Source organism: Microtus pennsylvanicus, chromosome 12 (genome assembly GCF_037038515.1).
Source record: "Microtus pennsylvanicus isolate mMicPen1 chromosome 12, mMicPen1.hap1, whole genome shotgun sequence".
Classification (NCBI taxonomy): Eukaryota; Metazoa; Chordata; class Mammalia; order Rodentia; family Cricetidae; genus Microtus; species Microtus pennsylvanicus.
Window position 1 is genome coordinate 53,608,261 of NC_134590.1, and position 24,252 is coordinate 53,632,512.

General features: G+C 44.4%; 1 protein-coding gene and 1 pseudogene across 1 annotated transcript in view; one reads left to right on the plus strand and one right to left on the minus strand.

The window, feature by feature from the left end:
* Positions 1-13,118: 13,118 nt before the first annotated feature.
* The window catches only part of Tapt1 (transmembrane anterior posterior transformation 1), a 50,674-nt gene continuing 39,540 nt past the window's right edge, over positions 13,119-24,252 (plus strand). Inside the window, exons 1-2 of the mRNA XM_075943666.1 lie at positions 13,119-13,365; positions 21,580-21,710. Of these exons, the coding sequence (XP_075799781.1) occupies positions 13,176-13,365; positions 21,580-21,710 (321 nt within the window). The 5' untranslated portion in view covers positions 13,119-13,175. The remainder of the gene's footprint in view (positions 13,366-21,579; positions 21,711-24,252) is intronic.
* LOC142832517 (small ribosomal subunit protein eS27-like pseudogene) lies at positions 18,545-18,887 on the minus strand (annotated as a pseudogene).

A 24,252-nucleotide genomic window follows, 5' to 3' on the forward strand; every position in this document is an offset into this window, starting at 1 on the left:
CTGGCAGGGAAGAGGCACTGTTAGAAGAGCACATTTCATGTTTGGAGTGGACTCAATAGTTTGTTAATAGATTTTATGGCAGGGAGAGAAAGGGGAAAGGAGAGATGGGGAGTGAAGGGCAGGAGAGGGAGTGGAGAAAGAGGGAGGAGAAGTGGGGAGGACAAAGATGAGGAAAGAAAGTTTACCAACATTGATTAACCTAAACTAGCTGGTTCTTGGCCCATCTTTTCACACAGCAGAGCAAAGAGGACTGAGTTATCTGTTGGACAGGAAGCTCCCCAAGGACTGGGCTTGTTTCTTCATGGTGTGAGCTCTCTGGCCTGGTATTAGGAAATGCCCAATAACCAGTGACAATATGGATGAATGGGTCTTGCTTGATAAATACAAATGATACATGTGTTGACCACTGTCCAGTTTCTGTGAGGCAGCATACATTTTCCTATAATTTGCACAGCCGTGGGACAAATGAGAGGAGTGATGGTGGCAAGGTTGGCCAGAGCAGAGGACTTTGTTTTGTTTTACCTGACCAGTTGAGTGATGGGTCTCCATACATGTGGTAATTAAGTCTTCAGCCCATAGCTAGACAGTATATATAGCAAATTCTATCTGATGCCACGGCATTATGGGACAGCAGCATTTCTGAAGGGCAGTAATAGGCAGTGTGACAGGTGACATGACTGTGGATTAGGAATAGACTCCTTTCAATGAGCTGGATGTGTGTTAAGTGTGTGCGTATACTGTGCGCCCGGACTTCAGAGTGGGCGCTGAGGATCTGAACTCATGCTTGTAACAAGCATTTTATGGACTGAGGCAACTCTCCTCCAGTGAATATTTTGAAGTGCTGGGCAAGTAGGATTTGGCTAATAATTGACCCATAGAATCAGAAGCTGAAGGAGAAATCAGAGGAGAAGTATAATTAGATGAGCCTGGTGGGTGATGTTGGGCATAGGCTGCTGAAGGATCCCGAGACATGGAGATGCAGGCAGGTAGACAAGTCTAAGACCCAGCCTATGGAGGGGACTAGGTTCTTACTATGTTCACCAGGGAATCCAGCTCTAAGTTCATCCTGTTCTTGTCAACCTATTAAGACTGCACCATGCTCAATTCTCCTCCATACTAAAGGGGAACAAATAGACCAGTCGAGAAATAAGCACACTTCCCTCTTGGCAGGCAAGCATTACCAGTTTAAATTATCTCCACTTTCATCTGCCCCCAACTTGTGTACATGCTGAAGGATATATCTTTCTCCTCTCGCGAGATGGCTTTCCGTGAGGACAGGTGCACTCTCGTAGCTGTTGCTAAGCCTCAACAGCACACTTCTGAACGCATCCTCGCCCCGGCAGCCAACCTCAGTGACCACTTCCTCTTCCTTGATCAGACTCCACCCTCTCGCGAGTTTCTCTGTAGCCTTGCCTTTCCGTGTTCCATTCCTTCTCTATCTACTTCTTACAATAGTATTGGTCCTACTGGGTTTGGAGGGTAACCTCTCATGATGTGTTCCCCTTGTGAGAGGTAATTCATTCTCTTGGGTTTCAGACACAAGCGAAAATGACACTGGACCCAGATGAACTTCACAGATCTTTTATCAAGCAAGTCTCCATTCTTGTGTCCATGAAGCTGTTTCCTGGACATCTCCCCTGGGTTATCTCTGAGCACATATACCCCATTGATGCTCACAGGGGCAGTTTTGATCTGAGAGACTATCTAGAAACCGACAAGGGCCAAACTACACATAACAAAACTTTCTATAGATAGGAGGTTTCGGAATCACCTATTACAGGCAGAAAGATGGCAGAGAGGCTAAAGGCACTTGCAGCCAAGCCTGACCACCTGACCTGAGCTCCATCTCCAGATCTTACATGGGGAGATGGAGGAGAGTGAGGGGAGAGTCCACTTCTATAAGTTCTCCTCTGGCTTCCCTGTTCATCCACAGATAGATAGATAGATAGATGATAGATAGATAGATAGATAGATAGATAGATAGATAGATAGATAGATAGATAGATGGATGGATACATAGATGGATACATAGATAGATGCATAGATAGATAGATAGATAGATAGATAGATAGATAGATAGATAGATAGATAGATAGATAGATAGATGCATAGATAGATGGATAGATAGATAGATAGATAGATAGATAGATAGATAGATAGATAGATAGACAGACAGACAGATGCAATTAAAATAGAAAGAATCACTTGCCATGAGTAAATAACAACACTGAAATAATTCTCCAAAGAAAATATTGGGCTTTTAAAAAAGATTTATTTATTTATTATGTATACAGTATTCTGCCTGCATGTGTACCCCAGAAGAGAGCATCAGATCTCATTACAGATGGTTGTGAGCCACCATGTGGTTGCTGGAATTGAACTCAGGACCTCTGAGTTAAGATAGTCAGTGCTCTTAACCACTGAGCTATCTCACCAGCCCCCTAGGCTTTGTTTTCTAAGTTAAGGTAAAATACACCTGAGAATAACAAAAAATATAAAAGAGAAAAATATTACTGCTTGCAACTTGATGAAAAATCAAAACGATCTGATGAAAGTTTAGATGTCTAAAATTTGATGCAGTAAAATTGACACCATAGAAGCAGTTCCATAAGCTCAAATGAGATTTTGCATGGAAAAGAGTTAAACTGCAAATATCTGAAAGACGAAGAAAAACGAAGTTGATATATCAGGACTGTATTGTAAAATTCACATTAGAAAGATCCTGTGCTGGTACAAATTATACTGGTACAATAAAAATCCAAGAGGAAAGAATTTAGATCTGTCATATTGAAAATTAAAGCAAAGATTTAAATGGTGCAATGGAGTTCTCCCAGAACAAATATTTGCCACAAAGCCCACCAGTGTTTGACATGTCATATGATGACGGAGTATTCACATACAACAAGAAAAGAATCAGGGTTACAATATATAGAACTATCACAACAAAAGTCAAAAATGCCCTACTCTTCCAAAGAGCACCCCAAATCCTAATTTCCATATCAGACTCATTTTATATCCCCCACATTCTTAGTTGTTTTTTTTTTTCTCTGTTGCCATGACAGAAAACTACAGACTGGATAAATGACAACAGAAATTTGTTCTGCTGTGATTTGAAAGGCTGGTGTATTAGGTACTTTCTCACTGTTATAAACTATCTGACAAAAAGTAACTTAAAGAAAGGGGGTGCTCTAGTTCATTTCTGTTGCTGTGATAAGATAATTAACAAAAAACAACTTAGGTAAGAAAGGGTATACTTTACCTCTCAATTGAAGCAGCTAGTCACGTGCCATCCCATCAAGAGCAGAGAGAAATAAATGCGCTTGCTTTCTTACCTGTGCTCAGCTAAAATTCTGTACTCTTACATAATCCAGAATCTTCTTCCTAGATTCTTCCTAGATTCTTCAGGGTCTTCGTATCACCACCCACAGTGGGATAGGCCTTCTCGTATCGACTAATTTAAGATAATCCCCACAAGTATGCCCACAGGCCAACCCAGTGTAGACAACACCTTACATAGATATCTTCCAAGGTAACTCTAGGTTGTGTTAACAAAGATAACCATTACAGGGGGGGTTATTGTAGCTCACAGTTCTAGAGTCCTGTCTACCATGGCGTGGTGTCAGGAGCATGAGGCAGCTGTTCACATTGCATCCGCAGCGAGGCAGACAGCAGTGGCTGCTCATGCTCAGCTTGCTTTCCTATTTTGATTCATCCCAGCACCTCGGTCCAGGGAAAGCTGGTACCTATGCTTGGGCGGGTAGGTCTTCCCACCTCCACTAACACAGTGCGTGGACTCCCTTACAGGCACACCCAGAACTTTTTCTCCTAGGTGACTCCAGACCCTTCCAAGCTAACAGTCAATATTGAACACCACAGCTGGGAAGACTTTTCACTGAATCATAACACCGTGGGAAGCAGCACATGATGAGAATGTATATGTGTGCATATGCGCATGAAAGGGAGCCTGAGAGAGACAGAGAGGAACGGAGGGTGGAATGTCCACAACAGGGCCCACTCCCGTGATAAATGCATGAACCTAGACATGAGCGCACAGCCCCAAAACGCTAATCACTACATAAAGACACAGCTCTTAATGCTTATGATAGCAATTAAATTTCAGCATGATTTTTTGGAAGAGACATTTAAGACACAGCAACCAACCGTAGCTTATGAATTCTCCATCTTACATTCCCTATGTTACACAATGGACCATCAGCCCAAGTCAAAATCCTATAATCTTCCTTAAAGTTTCTCCTCTCTTTCCCTCCTCTAGATGACCACTGCCCCGCCCCCCACCTTTTCTGCCTCCTTAAGTTTCTCTGTGTGTTGAGTCTTCCCCATTCCCACTGCTGCCTATGCTACCTTTGGTCTAACTGCAGCCTCCTAACTGGTCATACTGGTTCACGGAACCCTTTCAAAGAACTCCACACCTTGCCAAGGAAAGAGATCTTCTGAAAACACAAATAGGATCCTGTTCCCTTCGCGGGTTCTGTGTCCTCAGCTGGCTTCCAAGGCCCCTTCTGATGCTCACAGCTCTAACAGAGCCACTTCATCACAGAGACATTGCAGCTCTCCCTGTGTTTTGAGCTTGCACTGCTCTGACTCTGACGTAGTCTGCGCACTTGGCCCTCTACTCAATGCCCTCCTGAAGCCCTCACTCCAACCCTTATCCTCACAAATCCTGCTCATTCATCACTGATGATTTTGCAGTTGTCTATCTTCTTGTCTGTCCCTTTTCATAAAGTCTTTAGGGCAGGGTCATGGCCTGTTCACCTTCATGTTCTTAGTACTAAGTATAGTAAATAATAGTTGCAATTACCAATGAGTAATAGGGCTCTCTATACATGTTGAGTTGAGAGATGGAAGTTATTTAATCTTGACCACAATCCAGCATAACAGGTATTATTATCCTCATTTAAGGAAGCTCAAAGAAGGTAATTGGTTCCTGTCCCCAGGGCAGGTAAGGAGGAATATTCACCCTCCAACAGCACAATTATGATGCGTGTGTGCCTTCTTTCTAGTCTAGTGTTTTGGACCTTACAGCTGAATGTCATTAACAAACAAAACCAAACCAAAAACCAGATTCGGGGGAAAGGGCTCCTACAAAGGTGGCATTGAGAACTACAATGACTACTTTTCTTGTGGCTGTGGCGAAAACATCTGACTGAAGAACTTTACTGGCAGGGTTTACTTTGGCTCCTGGCTTGAAGGTAGTGAGGGCCTGGTGTCAGGCGCTTGAGGCAACTGCCTGAATTGCATCAGCAATCAAGAAGCAGAAAGCATTGAATGCTGGGACTCAGCTTGCTTTCTCCTTCTTACTCATCCCAGGACCCTAGACCATGGAATGCTGTCCATATACAAAGTGGCTCTAATTGACCCAATCTAGAAACCACCTCGCAGACACGCTCAAAGGTTTTTCTCCAAGTGACTTCAGGTCCTCTCGAGATGACAATAGTAGCCACCGCAAAGGTCAACAGAGGAGGAAGCACTTTTAACAAAATGCTATGCAGTGCAGTCTGATGTTGTAGGGGGGTAGAAAGTTGTTACAACAGAAGAGAGAGGTGGCCACAGAGGAAATGCTAGTGAAAGATGGCTATGGGGAACTTCAAAGATTTAGGGAGAGATAGAAGGGCAAAGTTGGAGGACAATCCTGGGAAGATAGAGAAACACATAGTTTCCTTATCCATCAACCACTTTATCAAAATGAGTAAGAAATTAGTATTCTCGGTGTGGCACAGATGACAGCGCTGTGCACGCCAATATTTTGACATCTGAAAACACTGAGATGATTAATGTACAAGAGCATAAATGCCAGCTAGGGCGAGTTCTCAGAAGCTTATGCATCGCACAGAGAGTGTCTTTTCTGGACGCTGCCAGAGTCCTCAGGCAGACCATTGTGAATGTATTTCTTCATGTCTTGTGCCTCATCAATGCATTCCACTGTGTTCCAAGTGCTAATTAGAATTGCACACCAATTGCCAAAGTAAAAGCAAAAGCACTTACATTATAACAAGTGTCTAAATGAAATGGCTCAAAGTGGATAGCCTCATTGCAGGCTGACATATGCTCCGCAGCCACCCACAGGAGGGTCTGGGGAGAAGATGGACACGGACCAGAAAGTCAGATAGTGCGCTTTCCTTCTTGGAATTTATAACTATTCCAAATCTTCTAGAATTTCGAAATTTACAAATAACAGCTTCCTAAACGTCATCCCGTTCTACCTTTTCAGCAGAACCAAAGTGGTTCGGTTTGGGACTCTGAAGGAGCAGTGATGTGCATGTGATAATCATATCGCCTGTTAGGAAACTGGATCTAAGTCCCTTGAGAAATCCCCTCAAGTAGTGATCATCTTACAGCCGTACAGAGACAATCTTTAAAATGTTTGCCCTACAAGTGTTACCCTAACTTTCCATAAAGAAAAAAGAAGCCAGGTGCTAGAAAATTTTCCTAACTACATATTGGACTTGCTATTGAGAAGAAGACTTAGGACACCACTATGCTTACTAAACACAAGCTAATCCTCAGCATTTCCGCCCAGCTGTTGTGGAAACAAGTGCAAGTGAATTTCCACACGTAAGGGTTTCAAACTGTTCAGTTTGTGAAGGTGAGGGCAGTGTCTGCACCCTTTTAAGATTCCCTAGCTTCCCGGCCTGTTTCTTGGCCATTCTTGCCCATCCTTCTGCCGAGCCAATGTCTCATAACATGTTCTTTAGGATTATCTGGACACTGAAACTTTGTCTTCAAGTTCAAATCAAAGATTGCTATGTCTTCCTGCCTCACTCTCCACATTTGTCTACATCATCTGTAGGCCCTTCGGATGCCTTCCTTGGCCCTGTTTTCTGCTTGGCAAACTCATCTTTGCAACCCCAGTCAAGGGCCACTTCTTTACAGCCTTTGTGGCTTCCCTCAAACTACAACTAGTCAGCCTCTTCTTTGCACTACCATGACACCTCATCCACTGATCCCCACCCCCGCGTGAGTGTGTCCACACATTCAAACTACTACATCCATTTGTAGTACTTACTTCTGGGAGGGAAGTGCCTCTTAGTTATCTTGTCAGGCTAAGGCTTTGTGTAATACCTACCGCATACAAGCACACCAACAGCATGCACTGAAAAAGAGTACTACAGTCTGTTGGCTGAAGGTAGGCCATCCAAGATAAACATTACAACTGAGGATTCAATACAAAAAAATGATATTAAAAGAGAATGCAAAATCAGCATTTAGTGACAGCCTAAAATAATGCAAAAAGTAGCTAAAATTGCATGGTTCTAGACTAGGAGGAAATTTATTGAGACTCTAGTTTGTCCTTTGCTACATGAATTAGGACAATAAGGCCAACAAGCACAAGGCATATCTCAGGACAAGAGTGGCCAGCCTCCTACCCAGCTTTCCCAGTTCCGAGTCAGAAATTTCCCCTGCCATATTCCATCGTCTTTCTGGAGAACATTTCTTGGCACCACTGAAAATCCCAGCCTATGTTCTAGTCTCATGCAACTATTTTACCCACTTTGATGCAGAAAAAAAAAAAAGCAGTTGTTTTGAGAAACCATCCATTAGTTAAAAACATGTACTTGCCTGGGTGAGTCCACCTGGGTTTACTCGAGTCCCTGAAGGGATACCGGATATTGCCCCAGTAAAATGCTGGTGATTAGCAACTTTTAAAGCAAAATATTCCTAATACCAAGGAAAGTATTTACTTGCCACGGAAAAATCAGTTATACAACCTACAAGATACCACTGTTAATCACACCGGGGGCTCTTTCCATGAGGCACGATGAAGTGTTAGAAACAAATGCAGACTGAAGGAAAACATCACGTTCCATTCAGTTCCAAAGTGAATGGAATCCGTTTATTTTAGTTCCTTTACCTCCGTATGAGACTGACTTTTATGGCTACAATAAGATAAATCACATATCATGTAAAAACCACATTACATAAAACAGCATTGTGCTAAAAAGGAGTATCTATCCAGTTCTCAGATCATAAACACCAGCACCATAATAAACATCAAAATTGAATACTTGAAAATGGTTTGCAGCTTGATAAGCACATCTCGATGTACACATTTAATGGTGCCGGTGCCATATATCTATTACATATGTAGATGAAAGGTCAGCGTGAACGCTAAGGAGAGGAATGAAGATCAGTGTCTAGCCTGGCCTTAACTTGCGTAGCGAGCAGAAATTCATGTGTGACTTACATGTGTCACATTTTAAACCCAGCACGTATGTGCCACCAGAGGACATGTGCTCAGGGGAATGGGATGGAATGTTTGTATTCCTTAGGCAAAGCAGAATAAAGAAAACAAATCGTCCTCAAACACAGTCTGGCTAATGCCACACTGTATGCTGTCTTTACTGCTGTTTTAAACACGTGACCACACGCTGCTCCTTTCTGTGAGGGAGACCGTCTTCCCAGGTTATAGGGGGAAGCCAGGCAAGTTGTTCATTATTTGAAAGTGGCACAGAAGGAGAAATGAGAGGAGCAGAAGCATTTCACAAATATACGCCCAACCCCGGAAAAGAACTAGAATAGGGCAGACATGTGTAAAGACAATTGGAACGCAGGTGGATCTCTAGAATTAGGAAGGCACAGACTAAAAGGATTATTTTGAAAATGCGAAACTTTATTGAATATTTGTAATGATTTGTGGTAATCAGGACAAAAGTGAAAGATTAATCATTTGGTTACTATAAGAACAGCTGATACTGTAGAGTGAACCATTATTTGGGTCCCTTTCATCAGCATTTTAGATTCATCAGCATTTTAGAATTTTCCAGAAAGTTAAACACCTATACAGAGTTATATTGACCATAAATTTTAAATGTTGTCTAACAGAGCATGGATTACGTTCATACCTTTTTTTTTTCCTTTTAGTTTTTTGAGACAGGGTTTCTCTGTGTAGCTTTGGTGTCTGTCCTTGAACTAGCTCTTATAGACCAGGCTGGCCTCGAACTCACAGAGATATGCCTGCCTCTGCCTCCCGAGTCCTGGGATTAAAGGTGTGCACCACCACCGCCTACCCCACACTTTTGTCACATAAATAGAACCGGTCTTTCAGTTTTCAGAACTCAGTATCTTTGGCTAAATATTCCTTTTAGCAAATAAATTATTAGATAAGAATATTTTGTATAATTTTCAGAGTTTAAAATACTGTGATCTCAGTCAAATATTCTCATGCTAAAGAAATACTTGGGGATAAAATTCTGCTGGTGACTGTTAAGTTGTAATGGGTATATTACAATTAAAGGTGTGATTACTTCTTCTAGAAACAAAGTTAGTTTCTATGGAACAAACCCAGAGAGGATAAAAACATGAGAGTCAGCCATTGGAGGGGGGCGAATTGCAAAGGCAGAAAACACTACTGAAACCCAGAGATATAATAACCTCACACCAATTTAGCGCAGACTCATCATAGACCCAACAGTGTCTTTTTATTCCTAACCTTACAGCAAAGCCGTTTAGATTTCTTCAAAAGACCTCAACTCTTAAGCTGGGTGTAGTGGAGCACATGTGGAAGGCCAGCACTTGGGAGGCTGAGTTGGAGGATCATTAATGTTAAGGCCAGCCTGGGCTACATGATACTCTACCTCCAAAGCAAACAATCAGGTGCTGGGCGGATGGCTCGTCAGTTAAGAGCTCTGTGTCTCTTGCAGAATACCTGGGTTCAGCTCCCAGCACCCACACGATGGCCCACAGGTTATCTGTAACTCCAGTTTGAGGGGATCCAATGGGCTCTTCTGGTCTTTGCAGGCTCCAGGCACACACAAGGTACACACACAGGCACCAGGGCAAAACATCCATACACACATAACACAAATCTCAAACAAACCTCTATCTTTTTTCTCTAAAGATAAAATAGCAAATAAATTAAATTCAGAGCTACAGTTTCAAAACTAAATATTGGCTTTCATGGTTCCAGAACTAGAAGTCATGTATTATCAAAGTGGATTCCTACTAGAGACAGACATCACTGTACAAGAGATGAGTTGGATGTGCTATCAGGAGATTAAACTACTTCATAGTTGAAAACTGAAAACATCACAAAGGTGGCATTCTATGTTATCACAAAAGGGAAGTAGTACTCTTTTGGCCTATATATTAATTCCAGGGCCACACAAGTAAATGTGTCATTGCGACAGTGTTAACCCCGAGACTTGTAACTACAAGCCCCATACTCATTGCTGTACTATTCCTTGAAGGAGCAAATACACGGAAAAATCCCTTACACTGAAGCATCACTCTAGGGAATCTTGGCGCTCTTGCAGAAGACCCAGGTTTGGTTCCCAGCACCCACATGTGGCTCACAACCACCTGTAACTCCAGATACAGGTGATCAGATGTCCTCTTCACGGGCACCAGGCATGCCCGTGGTATGCACACATACATGCAGGCAAAACACTCGAACATAAAATAAAAATGAATACAAAATGGCTTTCTGTCTTACCATTTTCAATAGCCACACGGTGGCTATAACAACCGTAACACTCTTCCCAACTTCTCAGCTTCTATCTACTCTATTAAAATTATTTCCCCCAAATAGAAATTTTGTTTCTTGAATTTTTTTTTTTTTTGAGACAAGGTCTCACTATGTAGCTTTGGCTGTCCCAGAACTCACTGTGTAGACCAGGCTGGCTTCCAACTTGAACATCTGCCTACCTCTGCAACCAGATGCTGGGATTAAAGATCTGCACCACCGTGCCTGGCTGGTTAATTCCTTTCATGAACACACCTAGTCAGCAGCATGTTTCTTGCTTGCAGAATTAAATTTACTATAGCTCATTATCATCCAAGTCTAGTCCTACAACTCAATGCAAAATATTTGATTTGGAGAAGGCTGTTATTTAAAACACCTGTTTTTAAATGATAGCGTTGTAAACCTAAGCCCTCGTCTTTCTTTTATAAAAATTATGTTTAATTGGTATCTAAGTGTTCCTCAGAGGTTTCCTGGTTCTGTACTAAGTAAGTTATTTGCATCTTAAGGTTATTTGTAACCTAACTTTGAGGGTTCTGAATGCTTATTATTTTGAGGTTTGGGAGGAGCGGCCTCCGTCACCTAGGTGTAGTTTCCAGTTGCTAATCTTGCCTTGACCTTGAGTGTTAGAAGTACAGGTGTGTACCACCACACCTGGCTCCTAAATGTAGATTAGAAGCACTGCTTCCTGGATTCTGAATTAACTGCCACAGGTCAAATTATCTTTAAAATGAAAAGAAAAAAAAAGCTGGGTATGGTGGTGTACACCTTTAGTCCCAGCACTGAGGAGGCAGAGGTAGGGAGGTATCTTTGAGTTCAGAGCCATCCTGGTCTACATAGTGAGTTCCAGGACAGCCAGGTCTATGTAATGAGACCCTATTGAAAGCAAACAACCCCCCAAAACAGAAATAAGTAAAATAAAATTAAAAAAACCTTTGTATATACAACAGGCTACTTGATGATTTAATTAGATACCTATACAAGGAAAGAATGCTGTCTGCATTTAAAGCTTTTTGTGTGTACAGTGAGTTTGAAATTATGCAGTTTCACAAGTCAGATACAATAATGTAGGCCTAGTATTAAAGCCCAGTAAAAGAGAAGCTCAAAAGCCCTTGAATTTTTCATGTGTCCGTCATGCTTGCTCTGGCTGGAACACCTTCACTTCTTGGACAGGCTGAATCTCCTGACTGGGCCCCTCTCTCCCTCTTTGACTATTTAAGATAGGAACAGCCTTCGAAATATAGCATCTTTCCTCAGGTTTGAGACTCAAAAAGCGACAAGCCCATTCCTACAAACCTCCCTTAGCAAATCGAGCAAATCCCTTCTAGATCCAAGCGAATGGTGGGGGCTGAGGGCCGCAGACACTGGTAAAAGCAATAAAATCGGCTGCCTTCTTAACAATCAGCAGATAAAACAGGGGGTTGTTTGCACAATACCAGAGAATAATGCAATCTAGGCTGGAAGGAACCTTAGAGGCTATAAAACTTAATGCCTTTTGATTTTCATGATTCTGTTTTGACCAAACAAAGCCAAAACTGATTTTATATATATTGCATTGTTCGGGTTTCCACAAGGTAATGGATTGGTATTGGTATTTCTTGGACTTTGCAAGTTCCTCTTTAACCTTTCCTCTCCCCAAACATACTACTCTACTATCAAATGGGATACAAGCTGGGAGTTTACAGTCGGGTGTCAGGCTACCCCATAAGATCTCTTAGATGTACCATGACCTGTTCCATCGGTTCTCTTAAGTGCAGGGCAGATCAGTGCGAGGAGAGGCGTTTGTTATGCTTTTACTCACTAAAAAGTTGCAACGATACAGGTAAATTCAGAAGTGGGCAAGGAGGCAATCGAGGGGCCACCGTGCCAGTTGCTGGAGCGCACAGCAATCACGCGGGAAGCTCGGGTGAAGGTCTCCAACTCTGAGCCGGATCCATTTCCACCCAGCCCGCAGCGGGTGGGCTCAGAGCGGCTAGCAGCGAGGTGTTATGGTCGCGGCCCCAAGGAAAGCGGTGACCAAGTGACAGAACCAGGCCACCTAGGCTGTCACCCGCTGTCACCTAACCCGAAAGGCAGCCCAGAATGTCCGCGGCGCGTCAGGCGCATCAGGCACACTGCCCGTCGGGCCGAGTCCCCCACCTGTTGGCACGCTCCCCCGAGCTAGGCTTTGGACACTGTCCACGGACAGGGAATGTGACAGACGATCATAAATATGCAGGACAGATGCAGCCAAGACAGCAGAGCCACCGGGCCGGCGCCGGCGGGAGCCGCGGAGCTGGAGCCCGGCCTCAGTCGCCGCGCTGCCAAAGCCAGGCGGGTTGCGCCGGCGCACTCGGGTCACCGCAGTGGCACCAGGGGCTCGGGTCGCGCCGACAGCCACGCCGAGCCCCGCCGCCGCCCGCCGTCCCCCACCGCGCCACCCGGCAGCATGGAGCCCGGCGCGGCGGCCCGATCCGCAGAGCCCGCCGCGCGCCACGGCGACGGCAGGAAGAAGATGGCGGCGGCCGTGGCGGCGGCCACCGCGGCCTCCCACGCGCCGCTGACGCCAATGGCGCGCGCCGGCCGGCGGGCTGCGGATGGCGGCGGCCCCGGCTCGGGCGAGGGGCGGGGCGAGGCGGCGAGGGGGCCGGCGGGAGGCGGAGGCCGGGCGGGCGGCTGGAGGGAGGTGGTGGCGGGGACAGTGTGTGGCGCTCGGAACATGGCGGGCGTCTGCGACGCGGCCGCCCCGGGAGAAGGCGGCGGTGGCGGCGCGGACGGCCCCGAGCGGACGGGCCGCGGCGAGGCGGAGCAGCCGGGCGGTGGCGGCCACGGGCCCGCGCCGCAGCACACCGAGACGCTGGGCTTCTACGAGAGCGACCGGCGGCGGGAAAAGCGCCGCGGCCGCGCAGGTGAGGCGGGCGGCGAGCGGGCGAGCGGGCGGGCGGCGCTAGGCCGCGGCGGGCTGCCGAGGGGCCGACGCGGGCTGAGGTGGCGGGGACGCCGCAGTCTCGGGTCGGCGCGCGGAGCGGCCGCGGCTCCGATGGCTCCCGAGTCCCCGCGGCCGGTGACAGCTCCCCCGGCCGCTAGTGCGCGCGGCCCGACGCTCCCGCGGCCATCCCCGAGCCAGGTGCGCCCCGGAGCTCGGCTGTTCTCCTGGTCACCGTCTGCTCCCGGCCGGTCTCAACAGTGACAGGCGTCTCCCGCATCCGAAAGAGGTCAAAAATGGGAAGCGCGGGGCTTTCTAGATGATGTCCATGCCAAGGTGACTTTTCCCTCCTGTGTTATATGCAAAGTTGAGCCTCGGAAACCTGTTAACTTACTCTTGGAATACGTTTTTCGTAGACTCAGCTGACAGTGTGGTCGTGACCGTGAAGTTCAGTAGTTTTCTCCGAAATGTGCGGCACCCCTTAAAAAATGTTATATGTGGACTTTTCCTCAAACTGAAACTTCTGCCAGGAGAAACAGCATTGCCACACAAGAAATCATGTACCACTTTTGAGCCCCGCCGTCCGTAAACACTTTAAAGCATACTGCTAAAATATTAGATTTCCTGTGTGTTCTCGGGCCTTATTATTTAAAAAGAATTTTTAATAGCTTTGGTGTTCATAGGGAAGCTTTGTAGTCAGCCCGGAAGAAAAGGGAAGATTTTGGCGTGTTCCTTTCATTTGGTATACTAGTGATTACATTTTAATTCCTACATGGGAAGCCCAAGGTCTTGGACAGCAACTTGATGGTATTTCTCCCCACTTATTCCAAGCTGCTGCAGCGGAATGAGAGCTGTTTTAGCCTCTAGAGCATGCAGCCTGTATAAACACACCTTCACGTTACCATTCGCTGTGGGGGTTGAAGTTTTAGCAGTACAGAATGACGAGTGGATAGATCTGATAGAGTGGCCCCTTCTCAGTATTGGATGTAGAGTTTAACGTTGGTCCCCCGTATCTTTGAAAACTTGGGCACAGGCTGTGCCTTGTTTGGTCTTTTTCGATTAGCCACTTCAAATTTTTCCAGCATTCTCTATTTGGTTTAGTTGTCGGTTAAACTCTCCCCTGCAAGAGTGTTTGCTCTCTGAATTGGCAGGACCTAATAAGACAAAGTCTTCCATCTCTCGGCTGCTTGTTTACTTAGATTGACTGCAGCAAGCAAATCGAGGTGACCAGGTTTCAGTACAGTTTCTTTGAAATATTTCTGAGCTTCGGGAAAGCCGTTACTGTTGAAACCGTATGTTGTTTGCACGAAGAAGAAAAGAACGAAGCTGTGAGGAGCCCTTGGTGAACTCAGACCTTGAACTTGTGAAGAGGTGGACTTTCCTAGCTAGGGTGCCCCTGGATACTTGGATTTCCATACACTCACCTCTTAGCACACTTGTTCTTCCCCAAGGCGGTCCACTGAGCAGAGTGTACTTAGTAGGTCAGAAGCTAGAGTTGTCAGCTTCCAGTCCTTACTAGGGAGATACACAGCATTAGCTATTGGGATGACCCCCTGGTTCCTCTGTCCATAAGTCTTGTGTAAAGGACGGGTAGTGGCTACCCCTGTTTTGGTAGGTGACATTAGGGACCTAGGCAGGCATCCCGGGACCATTTCAGTGAGAGGTACCAGCCAGTGGTTTTCCTCTGTGGGTTCCATATGAACCACCCCGTTCTGTCCCCTGGTGTCTGACTTTAAAATTCAAGCAGCTCTCACTGCCCACCTCTGACTGGGACTTCATTTGGCAGTGGCATCTGCCTAGAGTAGAAATCTATGCATTCTTGACTCACCTCCAGTGCTTTCTTTCAAGGCTGTTATTTTTCTTTGCCTCCTATCCAAAATATAGGAAACTTACCGGTTGGGCCGGAGAGCACCACCTGGTGTCCGACTGGCGACATCTCTCCCTGAGTCATAGTCTCTCCTAAAACTGGGTGCTCACCCTAAAGAAAGTATTCCTTGACCCTTCTCTGTAAAGGCTCCTGTGGACTTGCCCTGGCCTCCCTCTGCAAGCCAGGGCAGTCTTTGCTGCTCCCTTTGAAAGTCATAATCTTGGTCTCTAGATGGCCCTAACCGTCACTTAGTTCCACTGTCCCCTTTACCATTTTCCCCCAAGGAATTCAGGGCTTTTATTATAAGACATTTGTTGGTCAGTCCGAGCAGTCTAGCAGTCTCTTTAAATGAATATCCAGTTAAGATGCTTGTTCATACTTTAAGTGAAATAAAATGAAGTATAGTGGTCAAGGTTCATTTTGTTATTGTGTTCCTGCCCATCCTAATTAGCTGTTGAAGAAAATATGTATATATGTATATTAGTTTGAGTATATACAGCTATAAATATGACGTGCATTTATCTGTCAGTTATGTTTTTTTTCTGCTTCGCAGACTCTGCTCTCATTTGATTCTCAGCAGCATCTTTTTTTATACTCATGTATTGTCTGACAGATACTACTACTTACACTAGCACAGTTAGAAATGGATACACTACTCACCATTCTTGTATGTGGTCCCTGGCCTCGAACTCTGGGAATAGTGATCACCAAGAACTGCAGTCTCACCTTGTTCTTTCTTCATACTCTTAAATTCTTGCCTGTTCATATTGCACTTTCAGACATAGACCAGATAGTAAGTAGTGCATATCATCCTATTCCTGCGTTGTCCCGTTTGACTCATCCACAAAGTTCCAGGTGAGAGAGGCTCTATGTAGCTGTACTTGCCTTTGGGAATTGATGCCCAGCAAGTCAACTTTGGACTACAAATTAGGCAATCTGTGTTCTTAGCTTGGTTCAGTTGTTGAATTGCTTTTGTTTAGACTACTTGCTTAATCCACTTGGCTCTGTTTCATCAGGCCACTACTAAACAGTATTTAGCTATTTTACTCTCCATGGAGACTTAACAGGTTTGTTATGAGATAAACATGACACCTGCCCAGGAGCATGAAACAGTTCCCAATAAGGCAGGTGTAGGGGGTGAGCAGATAAGCCTTGCTTGTAAAATGAGACGCCTGATGGCAGGTGTGGTCATCAGTGCTGTTGGTGCTGGACTGCTGTTCTCTAGCATGCTGACTTACGGAGCTCACCCTTGTCCCATTTGTTTCCTCTCCTTGCCTTTGCACATCTTGCTGTAGCCCCATGAGCAGAAAGAAAAACGGAAACCCAGAAAAGCCAACTGGTTTTCTGTTACAAGTTCCCACAGATTGACAATGTGCTTCAAACAATTCATAGTTCCTGCATCTTATTGTTTGTGACCTGTAAGCTGGCTATAGGTTTGTTGATACACTTCTCACATTTTTGTACCTTTCTGTCTCTAGACTCTTCCTCTTTACTGTCCTAAATAAGGTCGTAACATTTTTTTAAAGGGTGGGAGGCAGAAGTAGGAAGATTCTGAGTTCAAGGTCAGCCTGGGTTACAAGGGGAGCGAGCCTAAGTCTTAAAAAACAAAATAAACAATAAAAAGCTTCAAGAAATTAAATATAGTATCAAAATGGTTCTTTTTCTTACATTTGATTTAGGAGGGCAAAACTACTATTGTGCTGTCTCCTAGAAAAGTTGATTCCTAGTTTCCCTGTACAAAACACGCCTATGTGTAAGAAAAGTATGTTTAGTATTTAAGGTATCTGTTTAAACTTCAGAAACACTTTCTTTTCTTAAGGCTGGAGATATGCATGTTTCATAGTTTAACAGTCAACCAGCATTCCTTTCCAATTTGCTGTCTTAAATGTGCAGTGCAGTATTTTAAGAAAGATATATTTAGACCTATTGCTGAACATATAAATATATGTATGATTACTCATTATTTTAATAAATACTTTTTGATCCTAGCTTCTAGTTTCTAAAGTAAGCTGTAGTAAGCTGTCTCTGATGAGGAAGACTAATAGTTCTGTTTCAGGGGTGAGGAAAAGGATTGATACAGTTATTTCTCAATTTAAAGAACAGGTTTACAGAGCATTTCTGTGATAGGTGAATACTGATTTAAATACACTGGTGGAATTGATTTGGACTTATGATTGGTGTTATTTTACCTTATTAATGTGTACACTCTTCTAATATAGACATACTTATAATTAAATAGTAAAGTTGCTCTATTTTCAAAAGATTATACCCTAAGTCATAGTACAAGTAAACTCAGATAGGTCTATAGAATGCCACCTCTCCGGGGAGTGAGGAGGATAGGGGCACAGGCAGCAAGGCCAACATGACAGGTCAGGTCCAAGGCAGTGGACGCCCCTCCCTTTGACACGGGTCCTTCTCTAACATAACCAACAGTGGCTGTGGATGTAATCATAGCAGGAGAGAGAGCGTCATGCATTTGCCGGTCAGAGTTCTGGGCTTTGCTCTCATGTTTGTGTGTCCTTTAAGTGGGTCGACAGATCTGTTGATTTTCTCTTTCTTCATTTGTATCATGTGAATACTGTTGTCTCCCCCTCTTTAGTTATAATTGTTCTGAGAATTATATGAGGCGGTGAAGAGAAGACATTTGTAAGCTGCCTCAGAGTAGAAGGATCCCATCCCTTAAACAGGATCTTATCTCCTTATTGTTAAGGAGGCAGGATAAGGCCTTCACGCTTTTTCCTACCATGAAGCCTGGGCTTTAGTAAGCATTATTTTACTGTACCTTTGAAAAGCATTCTCCAGCACATTAGCATGGGTTGTGTGCAGAGACAACTGTTACATTTAGAGCTTGCTTAGGAGGGACATTATAAAAATCAGGTACATGGTACTTGGTTTATGGTCTCCTAAGGGAGTGCACTGGCTTAGTGTGGCTGCACAGAAGTGACCTCAGGTTCTGTGGAAGTACAGAGAATAGGGACTGACGGGGTACTAGGCTTTTCAGAAGGAGTACAGGTGTCTATTTTCAAAAACACTTGGAAGCTGGGCATGGTGTCTCATGTCTATAATTCTAGTAACTTGGAACAGAGACAGGAGGATCACTGCAAGTTTGAGGCCAGCCTGATCTGTATGTGAGTTCTAGACCAGCCAGCCATAGCAACTCCCTGTCTCAAGAAAGAACAGTACTGGAATGTGCAATCTAGTAGTGAAAAACGCCCACTTGACCAGAACTCTCACTTTGGTCTATCACTTGGTTTTGGGGTAACCTCGGAAGTGCCTTTGCTTCTCTATGCCTTGGTTTTCTTTTTTTTCTATTTTTTTTTATATATCCAAAATGTGTTTATTGGGATGGTTCCCACTCATCTCGAATCCGGTGCTTTTCAGTGCTGCTTCCTCCTGAAGGAGCATCCTTCTGTCAGTCTTGCTTTCCCGCCTGTAGGCTGACAGAGGACAGGGGAGCAGCCGACACACAGGACTACCGTCGGTGCATGGCTAAAGACCGTGGTGATTCTATAGCATCCTGGGCACTTCACATCCATAAAGTAGGAATTGGGGCTCTGCACCAGGCGCTTTTTCTTGTGTTTCCTCTTTTCCTCCTCTGGAGAAGGATGAAGGAGATCCTTTGCGAGAGGTATGTTCTCGTAGGGAGGTCGTCACCACTGGAAAGGTGCCTTGGTTTTCTTTTTCTTTATCTGCAAGACAGCCGTAGCTATAGAACTGGTTTTACAGTTTTGAGTACTTGTAATTAAAGAATACTCGTTTATGATTTAATGTTTTAGCATTATAGAATCTAACGTGGGGCAGGAGTTAAGAATTTAACTTGATGCTTAACACTAAGATTCTTGTATTTCTAGAGGTAGATTCCTCACATGGTCCTCTTTTGTGTTTATAATACAGTCATAATGTTTTTGAGCATATCATGACCTGTTTATGAAATCTAATGTAGGGTAGGTTATATTGTTTGTTAAATGTACTTGTGATACTTTTCACTGTAGAACCAGGATTGCAGAAATAGTATTAATAGATATTAGTTAACAAGCACACCAGGAATGGTTACTATTATAGCTAATATGTAGACACAACACTGCATCTGTCTTGTGGCTTTCATCTGCTCTCCCACAAACACTGGCAAGTGCCTCAGGATCTGTGTGGAAGGCAAGACATAAACAGCTGGAATTGGCAGCAGGCTCAGTTTTCTCTTTGGGGAACTTGAGATTTGTGACTTGACCGTCACAGACCTCAAAGGTAGGAGAGTTGGTACGGTAGTCCCTTCTCCAGCTGACCCCACGTTCTTTTCGTGGACCAGAACAAAGCACTGAATATGTCAAAAACTGACCTCCGCAGTCACCAAGCAAAACCCCACTATGGCAGAGAATTTTCCCAGTAAAACAAGGTGTATCCGGGGCTTTTTGTTATAGTTTGCTCTTTTAAAATATAAAGCTATTGTATAATGACCTGCCTGTGTGTCTCTTTAGTACAGATGACAGACTCCTAGTATCCCCTCCTTCTGGCTCATGTTGAGCAGGAAACCTCCGATCCTGAGATGGCACCTTGACACCGCTCCAAGGGGTTAGGCCCAGGCCCCTTAGGCTGTCATTTATAATCATAATCACTGAGAACCATGGGCCAAGGCTGAGGGCCTTAGGTGCTGCCAACTCCCCAGTCTCAGACAGTGCCAGCCATAGCACCCAGCCCTTCTCTTCTAGAGACTTGTATTCTCTTCTTTTATACTTCTGAGTTGATTGTCTTTTAAAGGTGTATCATTGATATTTACTAAGTTCCACTAATGCTGAACATTTGGATTAATCCTCCTTTTATGTTCATGTAGATCATCCTCAGTTAAGTCCGTGTTGGATTCGATGGGTAGTGCCACAAGTTGACACTGAACTCAGTATAAGCGTAGCTTTCTTTAGTGTTTCTCGTATGCAGCACATTGGGGCTCTCTTTTTCCCTTAAAACTTTGCTGTAGTTCTAGAAAGTTTCTCACCCAAAGTTTTACTCTTTGTGGGTGAGGTTATAGCGCTCCTTTAAGTCTGAGCATCTGTTAATATAAGCAGAAGCATTTGTATTTTGTGTCTACTTCACCCCATGACTTAACTGTAACACCCTAAGAAGGGAAAGCAGGGTGGGTGCCCAGGGTGCACAGTGACCCTGCCAACCCTATGCCAAGCAACTATGGGGAAATGGTGACATTTCTCCCCATGAAGTCTTGCCCTCCCCCATTTCAAACTCAGATATTTCTTGGTATATTAGCAATTCTGCAAATACAATATTAGTCTGCTGTTTAGAGGTGTGTGTATGTGTGTACTTACATACAACATTCCACTTAGCAGAAGTCAGGCATGTGACCAGAGCTTGGAATCGTTCCAGTGCTGATGCAAGTAAGCTTTAGGGCATACTGTTCAGACCCTCAGCTAAGCCTGCTTCCGGTTCGCAAGAACCTTCTGAGGCTCATTTTGACTGTCCCCACTTGCCACATTTGTTAGAGCAGAGTGCAAGCTCAGGGGTGAGTTTGAAAACTTTTGCTATCCTGGAGGAAAGTTTGGCCTCCTGTAGAGTGAGTTGGTGATGGCCAGGTTGTTGAGGTACCATGGGAAACATGGCACACCAGAAAGAATGGGCTCGGACATCTCCACCTTATCTGCTTACCTCAAATCCAGCAGAGCCGAACACATTTCAGCTGCTTTGGCCTTGCTTTCCTCTGCTAATCTAAACTGCCCGATGAACTTATGCTGGAGGAGCAGAGGAAACATGCACAAGTGGATCAGCCTCTGGAAAGGGAGGTTCCACTTTGTGTGGCTAATGACCTCAAGGCGGTGGGAAACTTCCACATAGCAGGAATAAGCTGTCACAAGGAGAGGTGCCGCTGCTAGCCCACTTCTGCAGGCTCTCCGGCTTACCCGAGTGGGAGGGAGCTGACCTATATCTGCATGGCTGTCCTGGCATAGGGATGGGCTGAAAGCAGTGCCTTCCAGGCCTCTGGGCTACTGGAATACCTACTTGATGGAGTCTTCATAGCTACTCTTTCTTCTGTGTCTCTACCATCTGTCCACATATGTAGCACCATGAGACCCAGATCTGGTTGGGAAGATGTTCTGACTTCTCTGGCTCTCGGTAACCATCCCTTCCATGCTCGTTAGTGTTTTCAGTTTATGCACCAGCACTCAGTCCCCAACAGTAGCCTCCAGTCATTTGGGTGTCCCTCTCATCAAGGCACAGATTCTGGCATTCCCCTTTTGCTTCCTATGTGTATTACTTATGGTCCCAGCTCCCCTGTGAGTTCCGTGATAAACACTGTTCTTTTTGTTTTGTGTCATTTTCTTTTTTCTGTAGAACTTTCATTATTGAGGTTCCTCAGTGCTGAGCTAACAAGAGGGTACTTCCTTGAACATAACGAGGCCAAGTATACAGAGCGAAGAGAAAGAGTGTACACTTGTATGCGAATCCCAAGAGAATTGGAAAAGGTACTTTTTTTTACTTCCAAACATTATTTGAAAGTTTTAATTGTGAAAAAAAAATTGTGAATAGCTTGTGTTGAGTTTTTAAAATACTGTAACTAACATGGTAAGTAACTGAACATGCTTGGGGCTATAGGATTGCTGTATAGAAAGCGGCTTATGGCAGCTAGTTTTAGTGAGAAGGGAACATTACTGACTCCACGCCTTAATTTGGTACTTACTAAACTTAGATATTTTCATCTTATTCAAACAGCCTTATCCAGGATTCACTTTCTGTCTCTGAGCTCTGCTAGCTCCCTTCAGTTGTGTGCATCTAGAATAGCACTTTCTTTTTTTTTCCACTTAAGGTATTTAATTTCAGCCTTTTCTGGGGCTTCAGTTTCTTAGAATAGCCACATGTTTGAAGACATAGGTGACAAACCTTCAAAGGAAAAAGATGAGTTGTTTAACCCTTGTCACAGAAAGCATCCTGTTAAAACAAGACCAAGTCTTCAGTAGCTCATTGCAAGGTCAGTCAGAGGACAGGAAAGCCCTTTTCCTCTGATGCTACTGGGCTAGGAGTCCTGAGAGATTTCAGATCTTATTACAAGGAAAGATGTATGAGCTAACGCATTGGTTTTTATAGTAACAGAAGGCTTGTCAAGTCTGGCTGCTTCCTCAGAGCTGTGCTTCCTATTAGAATGGCTGTGGGGAGCTTCCCTGCTTGTTCTCTTGCACTGTGAAGCAAGAGGCATGGCAGGCGGTGGGAAACCAGCACCCAGCCACTGTGGATGAGGAGAAGAACAAATGTAGGCAGCCAGCTTCGGCATCTTTACTTTGTTGAGGTTCTTGGTAGAGTGTCACATGCTACAGATTTGAGGGAGCTGGCACTGGAGCGAGATTTGAGATTTAGAGGACTGCCGAGGAGAGGCAGAGGCCCTGTGTGTGCCAGTGAACAGCACATCATTGTCTCTCTGAGAAGGATGGGGAGCCCTGGAGCAGCCTGAGGGACTAACAGAGCAGGGGGAAGAGTAGCTGCATTTTCTCTTGGGGGATTCAGCTAAAATTGTGTCTGGGGTTTAGCAAGGTGAGACAGATGTTTGTTATGGGAAGAAAGGAGATTTGATATCAGTTATGTTGGAAAACACTGGTTGCCTTTTAAATCTCATTGTTTATTTTTTCCAGTAGTAAACCATGGGACAGAAGTGTTTGGACATAGTGTAGAGGCAGGGGTAAGACAATCTGCTGACATCTAGTTTGTCTGGGGTAAGACCAACATGTACCCACCTAGCCTTAAGTTTTTCTCTCAGTGAGCAATCCCAGACAGTGTTTCTCAGTAGAAGACAAAGGAGGAATTTCTCTGCCACCATAGCCAAACTTCTCAAATGCAACCAGGGTCTGCCTTACAGTGGGACCATATATATCTGGCCCCTTTGTTACAATATCCATTAATTGTTTTCTTCATCAGAACAGTGTATACATCATTTTCCTTCATAGCAATTTTAAAGTGGCAAGCAGATGCCATGTTTCATGGTGAGGAAATGCCCACAGGTCTCAATAAGACTTAATACAAGCAAGTGTTCTTAAATTAGAGTCCACTGTGAGACCACATGTGTGTTAAGTAATGTATGTGGTGTGTTGCCATCAGGATTTGCCTTTTCAAAGAAAGAATCTATACCAGGAGTTAGTATTGTTTAGAAAATTGCATTTATTTGTAGGAAGGTTAAATGAATAATATCCCAAATTTGAATTAACTTTCATTTCTCAGTTATTTTGCTTTCCATGAAAGTGACTGCTGGCTGTAAGACTTTTAGGAACATGGAGAATGCTTCAGAAGAGAGTCATATTTTCCAGTTGAGTACACTTCTCCTTGACTGCTAATATAGAAGCAGGACCTCACTAAAGCCTGGGAGACTCTTGGATATTCAGGTTAATCAAGATGATTTCCTCCCTTTTAGTTAACATTGTCTGTATCAACATACAATACCTTATTGACCGTTTTCTTGGTAAACGCTGTCACATAACATTATCTGGGAGAGACACTTGCAATTAGAGAGCTCTGTGCTTCTCTGAATTCTGCAAGGATTATAAACATTGCTGTTTATACTTTAAGGCCAAGGAAAATCAGTTCCATATCTTTTACCAAACCTGTCAACTAATGTGGAACAAAATAATCCCAGAAACTACACGTCAGTGGATTAACAGCTTTACACTTGATGTTGTGTAGAGATACGTCCTCTGTTTAAAACAGTACTTCCAGCTTTTCTCCAACATTCCATTTCAAACTTCTTCAGAGGAATAAGGCCCTGACATTTTAGAGTACTTCCTTGGTCTGTGTAGGGATGAATTTCTTTCTTTCTTCCCCCCCCCCCCTTCCCTCCTTCGTTCCTCTCTTTTCACGCAAGCCTCCCAGTCCTGCTCAGCTTTGAGACTCTTCTGAGGTCTGCTCCTAAGTTCTTATGGTCCATTTGGGGAGTGTCATCCTGTGTCCCATAAAGCTGAGGAGACTGGCATTCTCTGAGAGAGAAAGCACGAGCAGTGGCTCTCAAACCAGGTTGCTGCTGCTGCT